The sequence below is a fragment of the Melitaea cinxia genome, chromosome 2 (genome assembly GCF_905220565.1).
Source record: "Melitaea cinxia chromosome 2, ilMelCinx1.1, whole genome shotgun sequence".
Lineage (NCBI taxonomy): Eukaryota > Metazoa > Arthropoda > Insecta > Lepidoptera > Nymphalidae > Melitaea > Melitaea cinxia.
Window position 1 is genome coordinate 16,892,846 of NC_059395.1, and position 15,266 is coordinate 16,908,111.

The window sequence follows — 15,266 nt, forward strand, 5'->3', positions numbered from 1 at the left end:
GAATGGCTTTCATAGCGCGGATCACGATCGCTTGCGTTATTCCAGAACTTTCGATTGAAAAATTAGGTGAAAGTCGACGCGTGTGCACGACAATCTGACCTATTGCGTGAAAAAATGCGATTTTATTATAATTATATTTATTAATTGCGTTAATTAAGTGTATATTTTTAGTAACGTGTGAAGTGTGTTTTGACCTTAATAAGTTCTATATAGTTATTTAGTAAGAGTATATTAGAGATTAGTCTAAAACTGTCCTAGAAAATTAATTTTGCCTTTTCTATCCTTTATAAGTTATGAAAGTTTTTTGTTAGAAAACGCCGCTGTTGAGAAGTTGTTGCACACGTTAGCTCTTCAAGCCGCAAGCGGAAAGGTAGTTCGTTGTAATCTTGATGACATTAAATTTTGTTGCACTTCACGCAGTAAGTCAGTCCGTAAGTATCAGATTAGGATTCTGTTCCTCTAAAATTTCCTTTTCCGGCGCAAGATATTTCAACTTTTGTGGATTTTATGGCATGATTTTATATGCCATGATTTTTCACTTGACCAACAATACACTAAAATAACTGGAGAACAATAAAACTGCACGCATATTTGTGATCAGACATCTTAATTGTACATTTTTCTACAGTTCACTGTATTATTAAATGTTTATAGCGTAATTTCATGTGAAAGTAACAGCGGAACAGCGTCGCGTGTTAGGTCAAATATTTTACTTGAGTTTTGTAATCACTTGTAAAATCTATCTGAAAGGTGAATGAACTCTAAGCTTATGAGATTTATATCTGACAGCTGTATAATAACTTAAAAGAACAAATCACATAATAATCTTACTTTCTTGACTAATGGAAGGGTACTTAAGATTTTTATAAGTTTTTAAATTAACATGGTTATTTTTATTATTAAAATTATTATTAAAAACGGGTTACTTACCATGTTTTTTATTTTCATTTTGCTGAGCTCGATATTTCGACATTATCTACGAATGTCTTGCTCACGAGACTCACTACGAATGTCTCGTGAACAAGAAAAAAGCAGGGCCACTACAAACTGCGCCAACGGTAGCGCCGCGCCGTAGGCAAAAAATATGTTTGGGTATAACATGTTCTCGTAACATTTTAATTTTAGAATTGACAAAAAAGAAAAGATTTGTTGCAGAAAAAAGGTCATAAGTGATAACATCTGTAAATAATTGTGCAACACATGACGTGCACACTACACAAAGCATATCGCACCTTTAATAAAACAAAGATGTAACTCAAAATTTGTGGATTTGGAGATTTTACAACCAAACGTGTCTTCGTCACGTAAAGAATAGGTAGACTTCGACTCCGGCGTTTTAACTATAAGATACAGAGAGATACGCGATTGTTGCTCTCTTTTCTATCAACTGGAGCTGACAAGTCAGTTCTTATAAAGTGGCGTGATTCAGAGATGCACCGGCAGTGAGCGTAGATTGAAGTTCTGTCGTTTTGAATAACATCAAATAATTCGATATTGGATTAAAAGGTAAATGTGGAATATTTTATTATTTAAAAATAAAAAGATAATTTTTGTTATACTTCATTCTCTCAGAAAACGCATTTGATGACGATGTGATGACATTTGGATTTACTTCGTTTTTGTTTTAAAAATTGACAAATTTTACAAAGTTAACGCCTAGCACTTCAGTTTTATATTGAAATATATGCCTTAGTTGTTGCAGTAATTGATTAAGTATCACTTTATTGTAATAAATAAGGCTGTTTATAAATGTTACTTTTGTTTACTTCTTTTTATTATTTAGAATGACGAAAGATAAGTAAAAACTTTCAACATTAATTCCCTTTTCGTGTAAAAGTTAAGAATAACTTGTAACTGTTGTGTTTATTTGTATAGGTTTTGAAAATTGTGTCGTCTTAGAGCTTACAAATTTTTTTAAGTTTAATACCACAATCAGAAACTGAACACCACAATGAAGAGTTACAGCGTATCGAGCGTAAAAGTTATAAGATAAACATAGTAGTGTAATAAGCTATAATTTTTTTTCATCTTATTACTGTAATAAATGTGAAAGTTTACGAGGATGACGTATGGATGGATGTTTGTTACTCTTTTACGGCAAAACGACTGAATAGATCATTGTCATTCAACAATCCTGCTACTTTGACGTTAAATAATTATGATTATTATTCACCCTTAAAATATACTACAGTATTATCAATTATTGTTATTTTAGACTAAAGAAGTTATGCAGGTTGAAGAGGAAAATCAACAAAATACATATATCTCCAGAGCCCAAAAATGTAACTGCAGAGCTGACGAAAATGATGACACCGACTCAATATTTTACTGTCACTTATGAGTTGACGAGAAAAATGACACCTAAATAATACTAGCCATTTACAGTCCTCTAGTTCGTCTTCAAGATCATCTTCATCTAGTTCCGATTCATCCAGCTCATCGTCGTCAAGCTCTTTTAGCTCATCTTCATCCAGTTTATCAAGCTCCAATAGTTCAATGCCTACCCAAAACCCTGCCCCACAAAACGTTACAACGGATTGTAAAGAAAAGACGTCTTACACCAATTCACCACAAAATAGTGAGAGGCAGCAAATTCAGTTGAGAGAGCGACGAAATTAAAATAGTGTGGCCAGTTACAATATTTCTCCAGCATACACAGATCTAAGTTACGTCGACCTGAGTGACGACGATCCACTGTAGATTTTAATACGTTGTTTAATAAGCCTATCAACAGAAGAAATTGAAATTGAATGTTTGAAAATCAAAGTTCTTCTGACTCTGACTGCAATAATAAACCAAATATTTGTCAGTCAGTTCAGCCTATTGCAATGCACTGCTGGACATAGGCCTCCCCAAGTTCGCGCTAGACATCCCGGTTTTCCGCAATCCTCATCCAGCTTACATCGGCAATCTTACGTAGGTCGTCGGTCCAACGGGCCAGAGGACGTCACACACTGTGTTTGCCAAGACGCGGTCTCTACTCCAGGACGCGTCTGCTCCAACAGCCACCGGTCCTGCAACACAGATGACCAGCCCACTGCCACTTCAACTTGCTAATTCTGTGGGCTATGTCGGTTACTTTCGTTCTCTCGCGGTAGTCTCGTTTCTAACCCTATCTTTGAGGGAAACCCCAAGCATGGCCAGTTCCATTGCACGTTGAGGTACTTTATATTTGTGGACCAGTCCCTTCGTCAGTGTCCATGTGTCGGCTCGGTATGTTAACACAGGCAGGACGTATTGCTCGAAGACTTTTGTCTTCAAGCATTGCGGAATCTTCGAAGTGAAGAATCGACGAAGCCTGCCAAATGCCGCCCAGCCCCACCGAATCCTCCTATCGGCCTCCTTCTCAAAGTTGTTGCAGTCTAGTTGGATAGTATGGCCTAAGTAAATATAATCCTGAACAACTAAGAGAAGGGTAACATCGACCGATACCTGTCTCGGTATGACTTGGTTGTTAGACATAACTTTCGTTTTGTCCAAGTTCATACAGAGAACGACACGTCGGGAGGACTCGTTTAGACCGGCTAGCATTTGGCCTAACTCATCTAACATGTCCGCGAAGATGACGATATCGTCGGCGAAACGAAGGTGAGAGATGTATTCACCGTTGACGTTAATGCCTTGTTCCCCCCAATCCAAGGTCTTAAAGATATCCTCCAGCGCAGTGGTAAACAGTTTCGGTGATATTACATCTTGCTGTCTTACCCCACACCGCAGGGAAATAGGTCTTGTTCTCTGGTCCTGGACATGAACGGTCATCGTCGTTGCGTCGTACATACATCTCAGTACCACGATATATCGCCAGTCGATATGACATCTCTGCAGAGAGTCCAGGACAGCCCAGGTCTCGACAGAGTTGAAGGCTTTCTCGCAGTACACAAATTCCATACACAGCGGCTGATTATATGTCTCTGTCTTTTGAATAATCTGCCGAACAGTATGGATGTGGTCTACGGTGTTGTAGCCATTTCGAAACCCAACCTGCTCTGGTGGTTGGATTCGAAACTACCCTCGAAAACAGCTTATATACGTGACTCAGAAGTGAGATCGGTCTGTAATTCTTCAGCAGAGACTTAACGCCTCTCCTAAAGAACAGCACCACCATACTCCTGGACCACAACTCCGGCGTAGTACCTCGGCGGATGCCAGTGTTAAAGAGTCTTGCCAAGTTTTAGGGCAGGTCTGCTCTTGCGCTCTGCGGCTTTAAGAAGCTCAGTTGTACAAATATGTGTGGGGGCCGCAAAAGGTCACTAAACGTTGGAAAATGGCATCAAATTAGAGCAAAACGGCTCAGAAACATAGGCCAATCATATACGTCAGTGTCAAAAGCTCGTAAAAAAATCCAGCTCGTTTTATAAAAGATACATGTAGCGAAAAATGTAAATTCAAATGTGCAGAAAATATTGATTCCGACGGTATTTAACTTAGGGTTTCACCAACCAAAAAAAGTCAAAGGTGTGATCTATGTGTATCATATGATAATTCAAACAAAGAGAAAAAACAAGATGATAGACAATATAAGAAAGAAGAGACTGCTGATTTTTATACTATTTACTAGCTGACCCCGCAAACGTTGTTTTGCCATATATGTTATTAACCCCCTTAATCCCCCCCCCCTCCTTTTAACTTAGGGGTATGAAAAATAGATGTTGTTCGACTCTCAGACCTACCCGATATGCACACAAAATTTCGTGTGAATCGGTCTAGCCGTTTCGGAGGAGTTTAACTACAAACACCGCGACACGAGAATTTTATATATTAGATTATTTGTGGTTAGTAATTATTTGTGATTTTAGGAGATATTTATTGGAGACTAATTGTACCTAATTCTTATTATAGTATATAGCTTTTGTTTTGTTTAAAAAACAATATTTGTAGCCATAAAGAAATATATAAATATCAGATGATTCATAAAAATTTGTTTAATTTAAAAAAAAGGTGATAAATTTCAGTTTTCGTTTTATAAAAAAATGATGCATTAGTACATACAACGTCATAATTACAATTAAATAATCATAAAACGAAATATTGTGATTTATTTTTAAAACTTTTTGTTATGTTTTAATGCTAAAGAGAATTTTTTTGAAATACTACCTAAAATATTAAGTAATTTTTGGCATAAAGAGATTTAAGTCGGAACTTTTTTTTCATCTCCATTTTACAGCTATTATAGATTTTAACACAGTTGTTTTTCTATTATTCTATTAATCTCTGTACTTTAAACTACTGATATCAATAGTAAAAGTCATTAAGAGCATTACAAATAATTGGTAATTTTTAATCAAACACAATGCGGAAAAAGTGCTAAACTTCAAACGCCAATTCCCACAAATTGCGATTTTTGAGTTACATCTTTGTTTTATTAAGGGTGCGATATTATGTGAATACGAGTATTTTATCTCTACAATTTGGTTTGCGAAATTTTAGTACATATTGACAAATCAAACCTTATACATTCATTTGTTTATTTTTTTATATAAATTACCATAACACTGATGATACTTTAGTTCTGTTATAACACTGTGAAACTTGGGCAAGTGACTGCAAAAAGTTCAAACTGGTTGAAAAAGTTTATTCACACGAACGCGACGCGGTGAGATCGCGGCTGCGAGCGCGCAGCGACCGGCGCGCCGTCATCAGTCCGCCGTCGATCCCCGCCGCGTGTTCACGTACGTGACTCGTTCGACATACCGGATCAAATCAAACACCGTTATCGTCCTAAATGACAACCTGATGGACGAACGAGGTAGTCCATGCATGCTTGTGTAGTGTAAACTCTAGTGCAAGGAGTGCAGTGTTGTGTTCATGTACAAATGGAAGAGGTTCGCATATCGGACTGGCCCGAGCCACCTGGCTCCCATGCATGGCTGCCTGCTTACGGCTTCCAGCATGAAATAATGGAAAAAGACGACTATTTTGGCTCCAATGGTGAGTGTAATATTCACTCGACCAGAGAAGGCCGCTAGCGTTTCAATCCAAAGCAGAGCACGTTCATGTATCTTTACGTTTGCTATCGTTATCACGACGGAATGGAAATGATAACTTCTCTAAATTTTTCTTAAAACGTGTAGTTATAGACCTTGAAAGTAAAGCCTATTAACTCTTGTCTAATCCTCACTTCCAAATCTGCATGGTGTTGTAACTTTATACTTACTCATACTACGTGATTAATCTGAGATAAGTATTGTTTTGGCCGTAACACAACTAATTACTCTGATGTATTCTTTTATTGTTCTTAAACAATGGCTTCACATGGTTCCTAAAATAAACATATACTTTAGGGCAATACTACAAATGCTAAAGAAAAAATGTATACAAACCTGTTTCATAACAGCGTTCGGTAGTACATCGAAACATACAAAAAGTCATGTGTATGTATGACTTGAATTTAAGTCATACTTTCTCCTCGAAAGCGGTAAAATGTTAATCCGACAATCGCGATAATCGAGCAAAAAAGTAACACTACCAAGTACAAACACAATAAAATCGATTCGTAGAATAATTATATACAGTGACAGTGAGTTTAAATATTATGTATGTGCATTATCGTTACAAAACATACTCAATTGTTCAGTTATGCATACAAAGCGACTCCCTTTTTACGTTTATTTTGCAATTACGTACGTTTATTTATCCGATTTATGGACACACGAAGTTAAGCGCTTTTAATTTTCATTTCAGGCAAATGTATAGGTGTCTTTAACTCTTTGATATTTACTAATATTATAAAGCTGAAGAGTTTGTTGTTTGTTTGTTTGTTTGAACGCGCTAATCTCAGCAACTACTGGTCCGATTTGAAAAATTCTTTCAGTGTTAGCCCATTTATCGAGGAAGACTATAGGCTATATACCATAACGCTAAGACCAATAGGACCAATGAAGAATGTTTCAAAATCGGGTTTCTTTTCGTAAGTTTTGCCAACAACATGTATAACAGGATTGTTCCTATTCAACGACACAGACGAAGTCGCAGGCAGTAGCCAGTGTGTAAATAAATTCATGCGAATATTTTAAAGCTAAGCTAAGTTAGTCAGCTTGTAGGTATACTTATTTTAGGCTATAATGGTTCAGTTAGTTGTATCGTCTATTTTTTACAAATCACAACGACTTTTTGACGTTAAACATTCTTTTTTTTATAGGGAAGGTTAAGATTATTAACCTTTATGCTATAACACAAGAGAGGAACGAAGAACATATAGATTAACTATAACTAACTACCTATAAGTGCCTTAATTTGACGCAGGTGAAACCACGGGATATTTCTTGGTAAAAACGTTGCCAGTAATCATATATGAGTTATAATCTTATTATTTACTATTAAATAATTGGACGCATACTATTTTATGAACACCGTTTTGAAAGCAACCTGCTAGTTCACAGCTTCAAGGTAGGTGAGGCGAGTAAACTTGTAAATCTTAGATCGTGCTAGCGATTGCTGGGTAGGTAACGAGTATTATTGAAAAAAAGACTGTTATATTACTATTTTATTTTTTATTGAAATTGCTGCAAAATAAATTGCATATTAGTCACACTTTTTAAACATATGTTGTACTAAAAGCGAACTTAATGCCTTATCTCTAAAATCGCTGCCAATCATATCTAGTAACTAGATATAGAAGATTACGTCTGTAAGTACACAAAGAGAAAAATAAGCAAATCTCTAAACGTGTAAAAAAAAAAAAAATTTGATCAACAAAAAATTATGAACCTGTTTATAAATAATCCTTTTTAAAGACGATAAAACTGATAAAGTTGTAATGAACACTAGCTGATAACATGTGACGTGTAAATTCATTAATAATTAATATTTTGTTTACAATGATTATTTAATTTATAAAAATAATTGTTTTTGCAGGCAAACGAAAAAAAAACCGACTTCAATTACATCGACAAGTAATACAACGAAGATAGAGGAAAAAATAGTCAAGTAACTACGCTTTATCAAAGATTACTCAAAAAGTAGTTATCAGATCTCGATAAAATTTAAATGTGACCACATGATAAACATCAGCTTTCGATTAAATTAAAAATTATCAAAATCGGTACACCCAGTAAAAAGTTATGCGGATTTTTGAGAGTTTCCCTCGATTTCTCTCGGATCCTATCATCAAATCTGGGTTTCCTTATCATGTACAAAATTAGAAATATCTCCTTTCTAACAAAAAAAGAATTATAAAAAATGGGTACATCCAGTAAAAAGTTATGTGGTATAATACAACGTAGGTCGACGAAAAAAGCGTCAAGTAAAAACGCATTATTAGATATAACTCGAAAAGTAGTTGTTAGATCTCAAATAAATTTAAATGGGACCAATTGACACACACCACCTTTCGATTAAAAAAAATTGTCGAAATCGGTCCACCCAGTCAAAAGTTCTGAAGTAACATACATTAAAAAAAAAATACAGTCGAATTAAGAACCTCCTCCTTTTTTGGAAGTCGGTTAAAAAACAGATATATGTTAGAAATAATAAAAATGTATAACTTTACTTTCCATATGAACTGAATTTATGATACAAAGGTATCAGGTATCGCTTTCTGACTATTTATTCCGATTTTAAAAATTGTATGAGATGACGTTAGCATGACGAATCACCTTTATCAACGGTGATCTCACAATAAAAAAGAAATTGTTTAGGTAGAAATATTTTCGTAAAATAAAAACTATATAGTGGTGAAAGTAAAGTCAAGGTTTTATAGACGTTAAAATAGTATATTTAAATAGTGTGTCTTTCTGAAGAGGTTGTAGATTATTATTAAACTGCTCTATAATATATTGTAATCAATATTTATCAAAGTTTTTTTGAGCTATATTTAAAATGAATTAAATTTATTTTGACCTTTAAATTATGTCATTTCATGTCACTAGTTTTTAGTATTTCCTTTTCGGCTAATTGGCTGACTTCATAAGTCGTCGTAAGGGGTAAAATGTGTAGGAGTAGCCTTTTTAGGGTTTCATTCACGAAACATATTGATTGGACGCTATCACCGTCCATAAGTTAGTATGGCAGGTTGTTTTAATTAGCACTGTTCTAAAGCGTCATTTTCAAACAGTGTGGCGTTTTCTAAATAACTTCAATACAAATAAAATATTCGATTTTATATTATTTGATACACAAAAGTAGTCTCGATAATCCGACAATGTCACCTTCATCTCAGCTCAATTTGTGTGATAACTAATCCTGATAAAGATTACAAATATTTGTTGAGACGTCAATCGGATAAGAAAATTTTTAGACGGTGATAATTTTTCATAATTCTTATTACGTTTTTTTTTTTTTAAATTGGCATGTTTATTTAAAAACTAGCTGCCCGGACAGACTTCGTTCTGCCAAAAGTTAATAGTAAAAAAAATTTTTTTTTTAAGTATTAAACCTTCCGCGCACCTAAAAAATAATTAGCCGAATTGGTCGAGCCATACTCGAGTTTAAGCGCTTAGCAACATTCATTTTTATTTATATAGAAGAAGTAATATGAAAACTAAAACGTAAATAATGCAGTTCTACTTTTTATGTAATCTAGAATTATAAATTTATATTATTTGTATTACGTAACAAATGTTAAGTTACTTTCCAAAACATAGACATAATCTCTCCACGCCGATTGTATAATCATAATAACAAATTAAAATATAATTGTTATTTATTACAATCGTAACGTATCATTTTAATAATACGTTTAATTATTTCATATTTTTGATGGACTACATTTTTTGGCAAAGGTTAAGTTTAAATCGTTTTGCAGATTTCGTTAAAATCGTTTATGATTAAGTTCTTCTACACTGCTACTTTTAGTTTTAGCGTGATATTTGAAGTTTAAAACTTATTTGCTAAGTCAATTTTCTACTGAAAAAAATATCAAAATGCTAAATTTAACGTGTTCGAACAAACTGTACAATATTGTTATATCCATGTAAAGATTTCAGATAGATTTTACGAAGCACTACTGAATTTTCAATTACATATAATACTAGTAGGATAGGTTTGAAATGTAAATTATACTAAAACGAGATAAGTAAATTAGTAATTACTTGAAAATTTGATACTACATAATTCTCCTACGAAGCAGTAAAAGTAGAAAGTCAAACTACGAATTCTGTAAAATTTATTTTAATTTTAATACCATGGCAATCCTACTAATATTACAAATGCGACAGTTTGTAGGGATGGGTAAATGTATCTTTATTAGTCTTTCACGTAAAAACTATTGAACTGATTTGTAGTGTAACTTGGTAGGTACACAGATAGCTGAAAATTCAAAATATGGGCAATACACACGGGCTACTTTTTGTCCCGACATTCTAACGAAATATGAATTGATTCGGGTGTAATCACGAGGCGAGAGAAGTATCCAATATGTGCATGCAAAGTTTTGAAGTCGACGATGCGACCGTTTAATGAACTTTATGTATAATATACAGCGTATTATATGAATGGCGTTATAAATTCCGATGTATTGGTGTAGGGAAGCATGCAGTCAAACCTGTCTCGGTAAGGTCGGCTGTTATCCGTAGGCGAATCGCGTGCCTTCTCGTGATGGGTCTGTGCACATTGATGGCAAGGGGTTTGATGCATCGAATGCCCTTATAATATTTAAAATTATATTTATATATTTTAAAGCACTTTTCTCTTTGATGATGCAGACGCTAGTATACTTTGACGTGTCCAACGAAAAAACAAGGTAGGGTGCAAAGTGACGTCCGCACCCCATGTTCATAGATAATTATAATTATTTTTATTCTGTGAGCACTACATTAACCATCATTCTACGTTAAAATTACATAGACACACACATGCATATACACGTAACATTACTTATTTTACGCATGAGAAGATGTAGTTACCGCAAATCTATGGAAATACTTAGTACTTGTAATGTGTACAACTGTACAGGCCTTGAAATTATAAAAATCTATAGGGCTGCGTATTTAAATATGTATCTACTGAACACATTTTTGTAACTTACAATAATCACATTTTTAAAAGACGGCATCTTTGCGATTTTATCAACGTTTATATTTATGACTTGTGTTCTTCTATTATGAGTCGTTAATGTTTTAAAGCAAACGGAAAGATAGTATCTTGATTTGGATATATATATATATATATATATATATATATATATATATATATATATATATATATATCCATATTAAATTATAGAGTATATCATCTATAATTTTACCTATACACTTGAATATTTTTATTTATTTGTTGTGGAATATATTTTGTCAACCCTAGCTGCAGGTTTTAAAAGACCTTCCAAAAGGCTTTTCAAAATGTACGCAAAATGTACTTAGAATATTTTTGTTTAAAAAAAGTAATTTTGAATTATTTTTTCAACTGCTGATTATTGTCCGCTATTCAATGTTTTTAAAATTTCTTGTTTATTTTCTCAGTTAAAATTTAAGTATCGCTCGTGTCATTTATTAAAATAAATAAGCTTAATTAAGGTTAAAGATCTTTATTTTTCTCATTTAAAACCATACAGTCATTTGCATGAGAAATAACAACACTATATGACAGATTTAGTTACAGTCCAGTATGTAGGTGGCAGACCTGGTCTGTGATTTTTGTGAATCGTACACATGTTTTATTGAAACTAATATTATGATTTCTTTTAATTCAATATTGTAATCTATTAAGTATTATGTTTTTAAATATATTTATAAAAAAGGAAAACAAAATAAAATTGATTATTTAGTGGTGTGGTATTTCTTTGATGCATCAATTTATTCATTTTCTAAATATTCATCGATTTTGAATACTACTCAATCGAAACACGACTTTGCAATAACTGATGCTAACATTTACAATTATGTAATAGATTTAAAACGTATTTAAATGTTTCGAAAAAAGTGACTGTCAATAAAACTATTGTTTCTAAATAAAACCGCAATAACCATTACGACTACGATTTTAAGATTTTAAACGAAAGCAGTGCCGGCCTTCGCTGCAAACGTTTGAAAAATATTACAATAATATTCAATAACCATAACAAATAAAGAATAATGTGTTATTGTTTTCATATGAAATTACGAATAAACATGAATATATTAAAACATGACTACTCTTTATTCTTAGACAAATAAACACCTATTACTTTTTTATATCTTACAGTATTAAACAATTGATATTTGCATATTATGTTCTTAATAACCTTCTCAGAAATTACTCTAACAATATTAATAAAATTTGCAATAAATGATTTTATTTTCTCTATTTTCATGGGACCAGAGCTCGATTCTTCGTGTATGAAAGATACATTTAAATAATCCATTAACATGTGTATGTTTATGATGCATAGAAACATGTTAATTTATTTTGAATGTGTTTTTAATTAAAATAATATTACTTGCTATTATAGTCGGTGTTAATTAAAGTTGAATAACACAATGTCCCGCAAAATACTTACAATACAAACAATTAAAAATACCAGTTTTTCCAAATACAATTTATGACTTTAATATTTAAAAAAATATATATATAGAAACTTACCTACGTTGTATTACCTACATTAAAACTCTACTTTTTAAGAGGGGTAATTGATTTGACGATCAACAATACAATTAAAATAATACCTAACTACGTAAAATAAAAACAGCCAAGTGTAAATACAACTCACATAAGGAAAGTTCTGTAAAAAGTACAATATTTAGCAGAACATTAATATAGTATAGCAAAAAATTGTGTACGGTGTTACGTACGTTATAAATTGACTAGCCCGTTGGCGCAGTTTGTTGAGGCCCTGCATTTTGCTCCGTGGGTTGCGGGTTCGATTCCGATTATATATATATATGTGTGTGTGTGTGTGTGTATTATTTCTATGTAAGGTATATTTATCTATAACACTCGGTTGTTACCATTAAACATTAAGTTTGCTTACCTTACCGGAACAGACGAGCGTGTGTGTATGATATAAGATATTTATTAATTACATATTTAAATATACCAGGATCTTAGTTGTAAACACTGAAAAATCACAATTTGAATGGGAATGGAAACGTCTAAGATTTTTAATTTTATAACATTATGTTTCTACACGTCCTGTCTATTACAGTTAAAAAAATAAATAAATGTTAAAGTGAAAATTTTTATCGGGATTTTCTTAATCAATAATAAAACTTATATGACTTTCACTTCCCTCTACGATAGTCAGATAGAATGCCATAAACATAATATAAACAACATAAAAATTTCATCTTTTGCAAACTTTTTCGTTAAAATAAATCAGCGGATACTCTGCTTTGTTCTAAATACAGATTTGATAGCCACTTTTATGATTTAATCCAGAAAAACAGGTATTTACGTAATTTTTTATTAATATTTTATATCTATCTACTTCATTGAACATATTTTTATTATTAAAAACTTATATTACTCTGCTATAGTGACTTACTGTTAGTGGCTCGAATACGTGTCTCGGTAACGTCGATTGTGGCTCAAATTTTGGCCTGGGATCACAGTATTTATGGTAAATTTTAGTTTAAAATTCACATCAAGCTCGCTGCTAAAGGAAAACACCGTTATTAAACCTGCATACTTTGGTTTATATTCTGTGTCATATATGCGTACAATCTACTAATGCTTTGTATACTTGTTGACTGATTAAAAATAGTATTCTTCATTATACGTCACTAATAGAAGACCTGAAATTGTTACAAACAAAATAAAATGTACTGGCAGAGGCGGAGGCGGACATATCGCTAGAAGAACGATCTCTTTCAGGCGATCTTTGGGTAGAACTAGAAAGTGTACAAAGAATTGTTTTAAAATGTTATAGTAATACGAGTAGTACGTGTACAGCATAACGTAAATAAATTCGAAACTGAAGATTTTTTTAAAAAGGAAATAGGTACTGTTTATGCAGTGATATAATGTGATCTTACCGTAGTTTGTACTCTACATACTTCTTACACTGTTTGGGATCTAAACATCCTAAAGTGCTGTAAAACATCACACTATGACTAGCGAGCGATATGTTTTCTTAAAAATATAAAAATATGTTTCGTGTAATTTCTTTGTTACATAATTAAAGAATTCTTTATCTATATATCACCTTGAAATTACTCCCACAGAAGATATGCCAATTGATTCGGGTATTTGAAAGTAAAACGATGTCAATTTCTATAGTCATCACGTATCAGTGTATGAAATAACAATTTACAATATTTAATTTAATCGGTTAATGCAATATACTCGATCATACTTTGCGTCGATCATACTACCGTGCGAATAATTCGCACTAAATAAGTATAATAATTGTCAATCATGTTGACGTTGTTTCAAATTTAAAGCCCTCAATATAATTTTAATAATTAAACAATTTACAAAAACAAAAGTAATAATAATTTTTTAGTTGTGAATGCCGGTAGAGCAAGCAATTATCTATAAAATGATATATAATTAATGTGGAATAATTGTTAGGTTTTGTCTAAAAAAGGGAGGTAAACATCTTAACCTTAGCGTATATGATGAGAAATAATGTTCTGATAAAAGTTAAAAATAGAATTTACATTACATTATATATACTGTATGATTGTCTTCCATTTATATACTATTTCATATAGAGTGTTTTTCATCGTTTCATCCAATGTCCACTTCTGGTCATAGGTTATCTCCAAGGATTGCATTGCTAAACCACTAGAACTTTGTGCATATAATGGATCATTTTGGGTCATCTGTCATTTCTGTCCTGCGTATATTCTTAATAGAAAAAAAAAAAAAATTAAAACGAATTTTTTGATAAAGGTAAACATTACAAAACATTGTTTTACACAGGTTTTTCACTCCTCTATAAGTTATGTAGTTGTAGGTTAAATTTTTCGCTATATCACGTTTCTGGTATCCTTGCTACTTAGTAAGAATATCTTTACGAAGTCCTATAATCAATTACTTTATCATTCATTATGAATCACGGAGACGAATCGAATGATCATTGAAAACTCTTGTCGCTTGATCGGAACACAACCTCTCATCAACAAACATTCTGAAAGCTGGTAAGCCTGAGATTACATGACCATCTGGTGACTTGTTGTTTTGCAGTTGTGGCTTACTTGGGATATTAATCTCAAGTTTACGTCTAGGGTGACTTCGGTATAGTGTCGAGTTAGTTTATCTCTAGAGTCAGCGGCGGATTTGTTGGAAGGCATAAAATTTGGTCAGTATGCAGCTTAAAGTCATTTATTATTTGCTATATGTGTCTATCTAGTCTAGATTTAAAGTTTAACATAATACATATCTTAACATAGTATGTCTTAACTAGTAGT

General features: G+C 32.6%; 1 protein-coding gene across 1 annotated transcript in view; it reads left to right on the plus strand.

Annotated features, from left to right (window-relative positions):
• The first annotated feature begins 5,813 nt into the window (after window positions 1–5,813).
• Window positions 5,814–15,266, plus strand: part of LOC123666056 — a 98,234-nt gene continuing 88,781 nt past the window's right edge. The window contains exon 1 of the mRNA XM_045600266.1: window positions 5,814–5,928. Within this exon, the coding sequence (XP_045456222.1) occupies window positions 5,814–5,928 (115 nt within the window). The remainder of the gene's footprint in view (window positions 5,929–15,266) is intronic.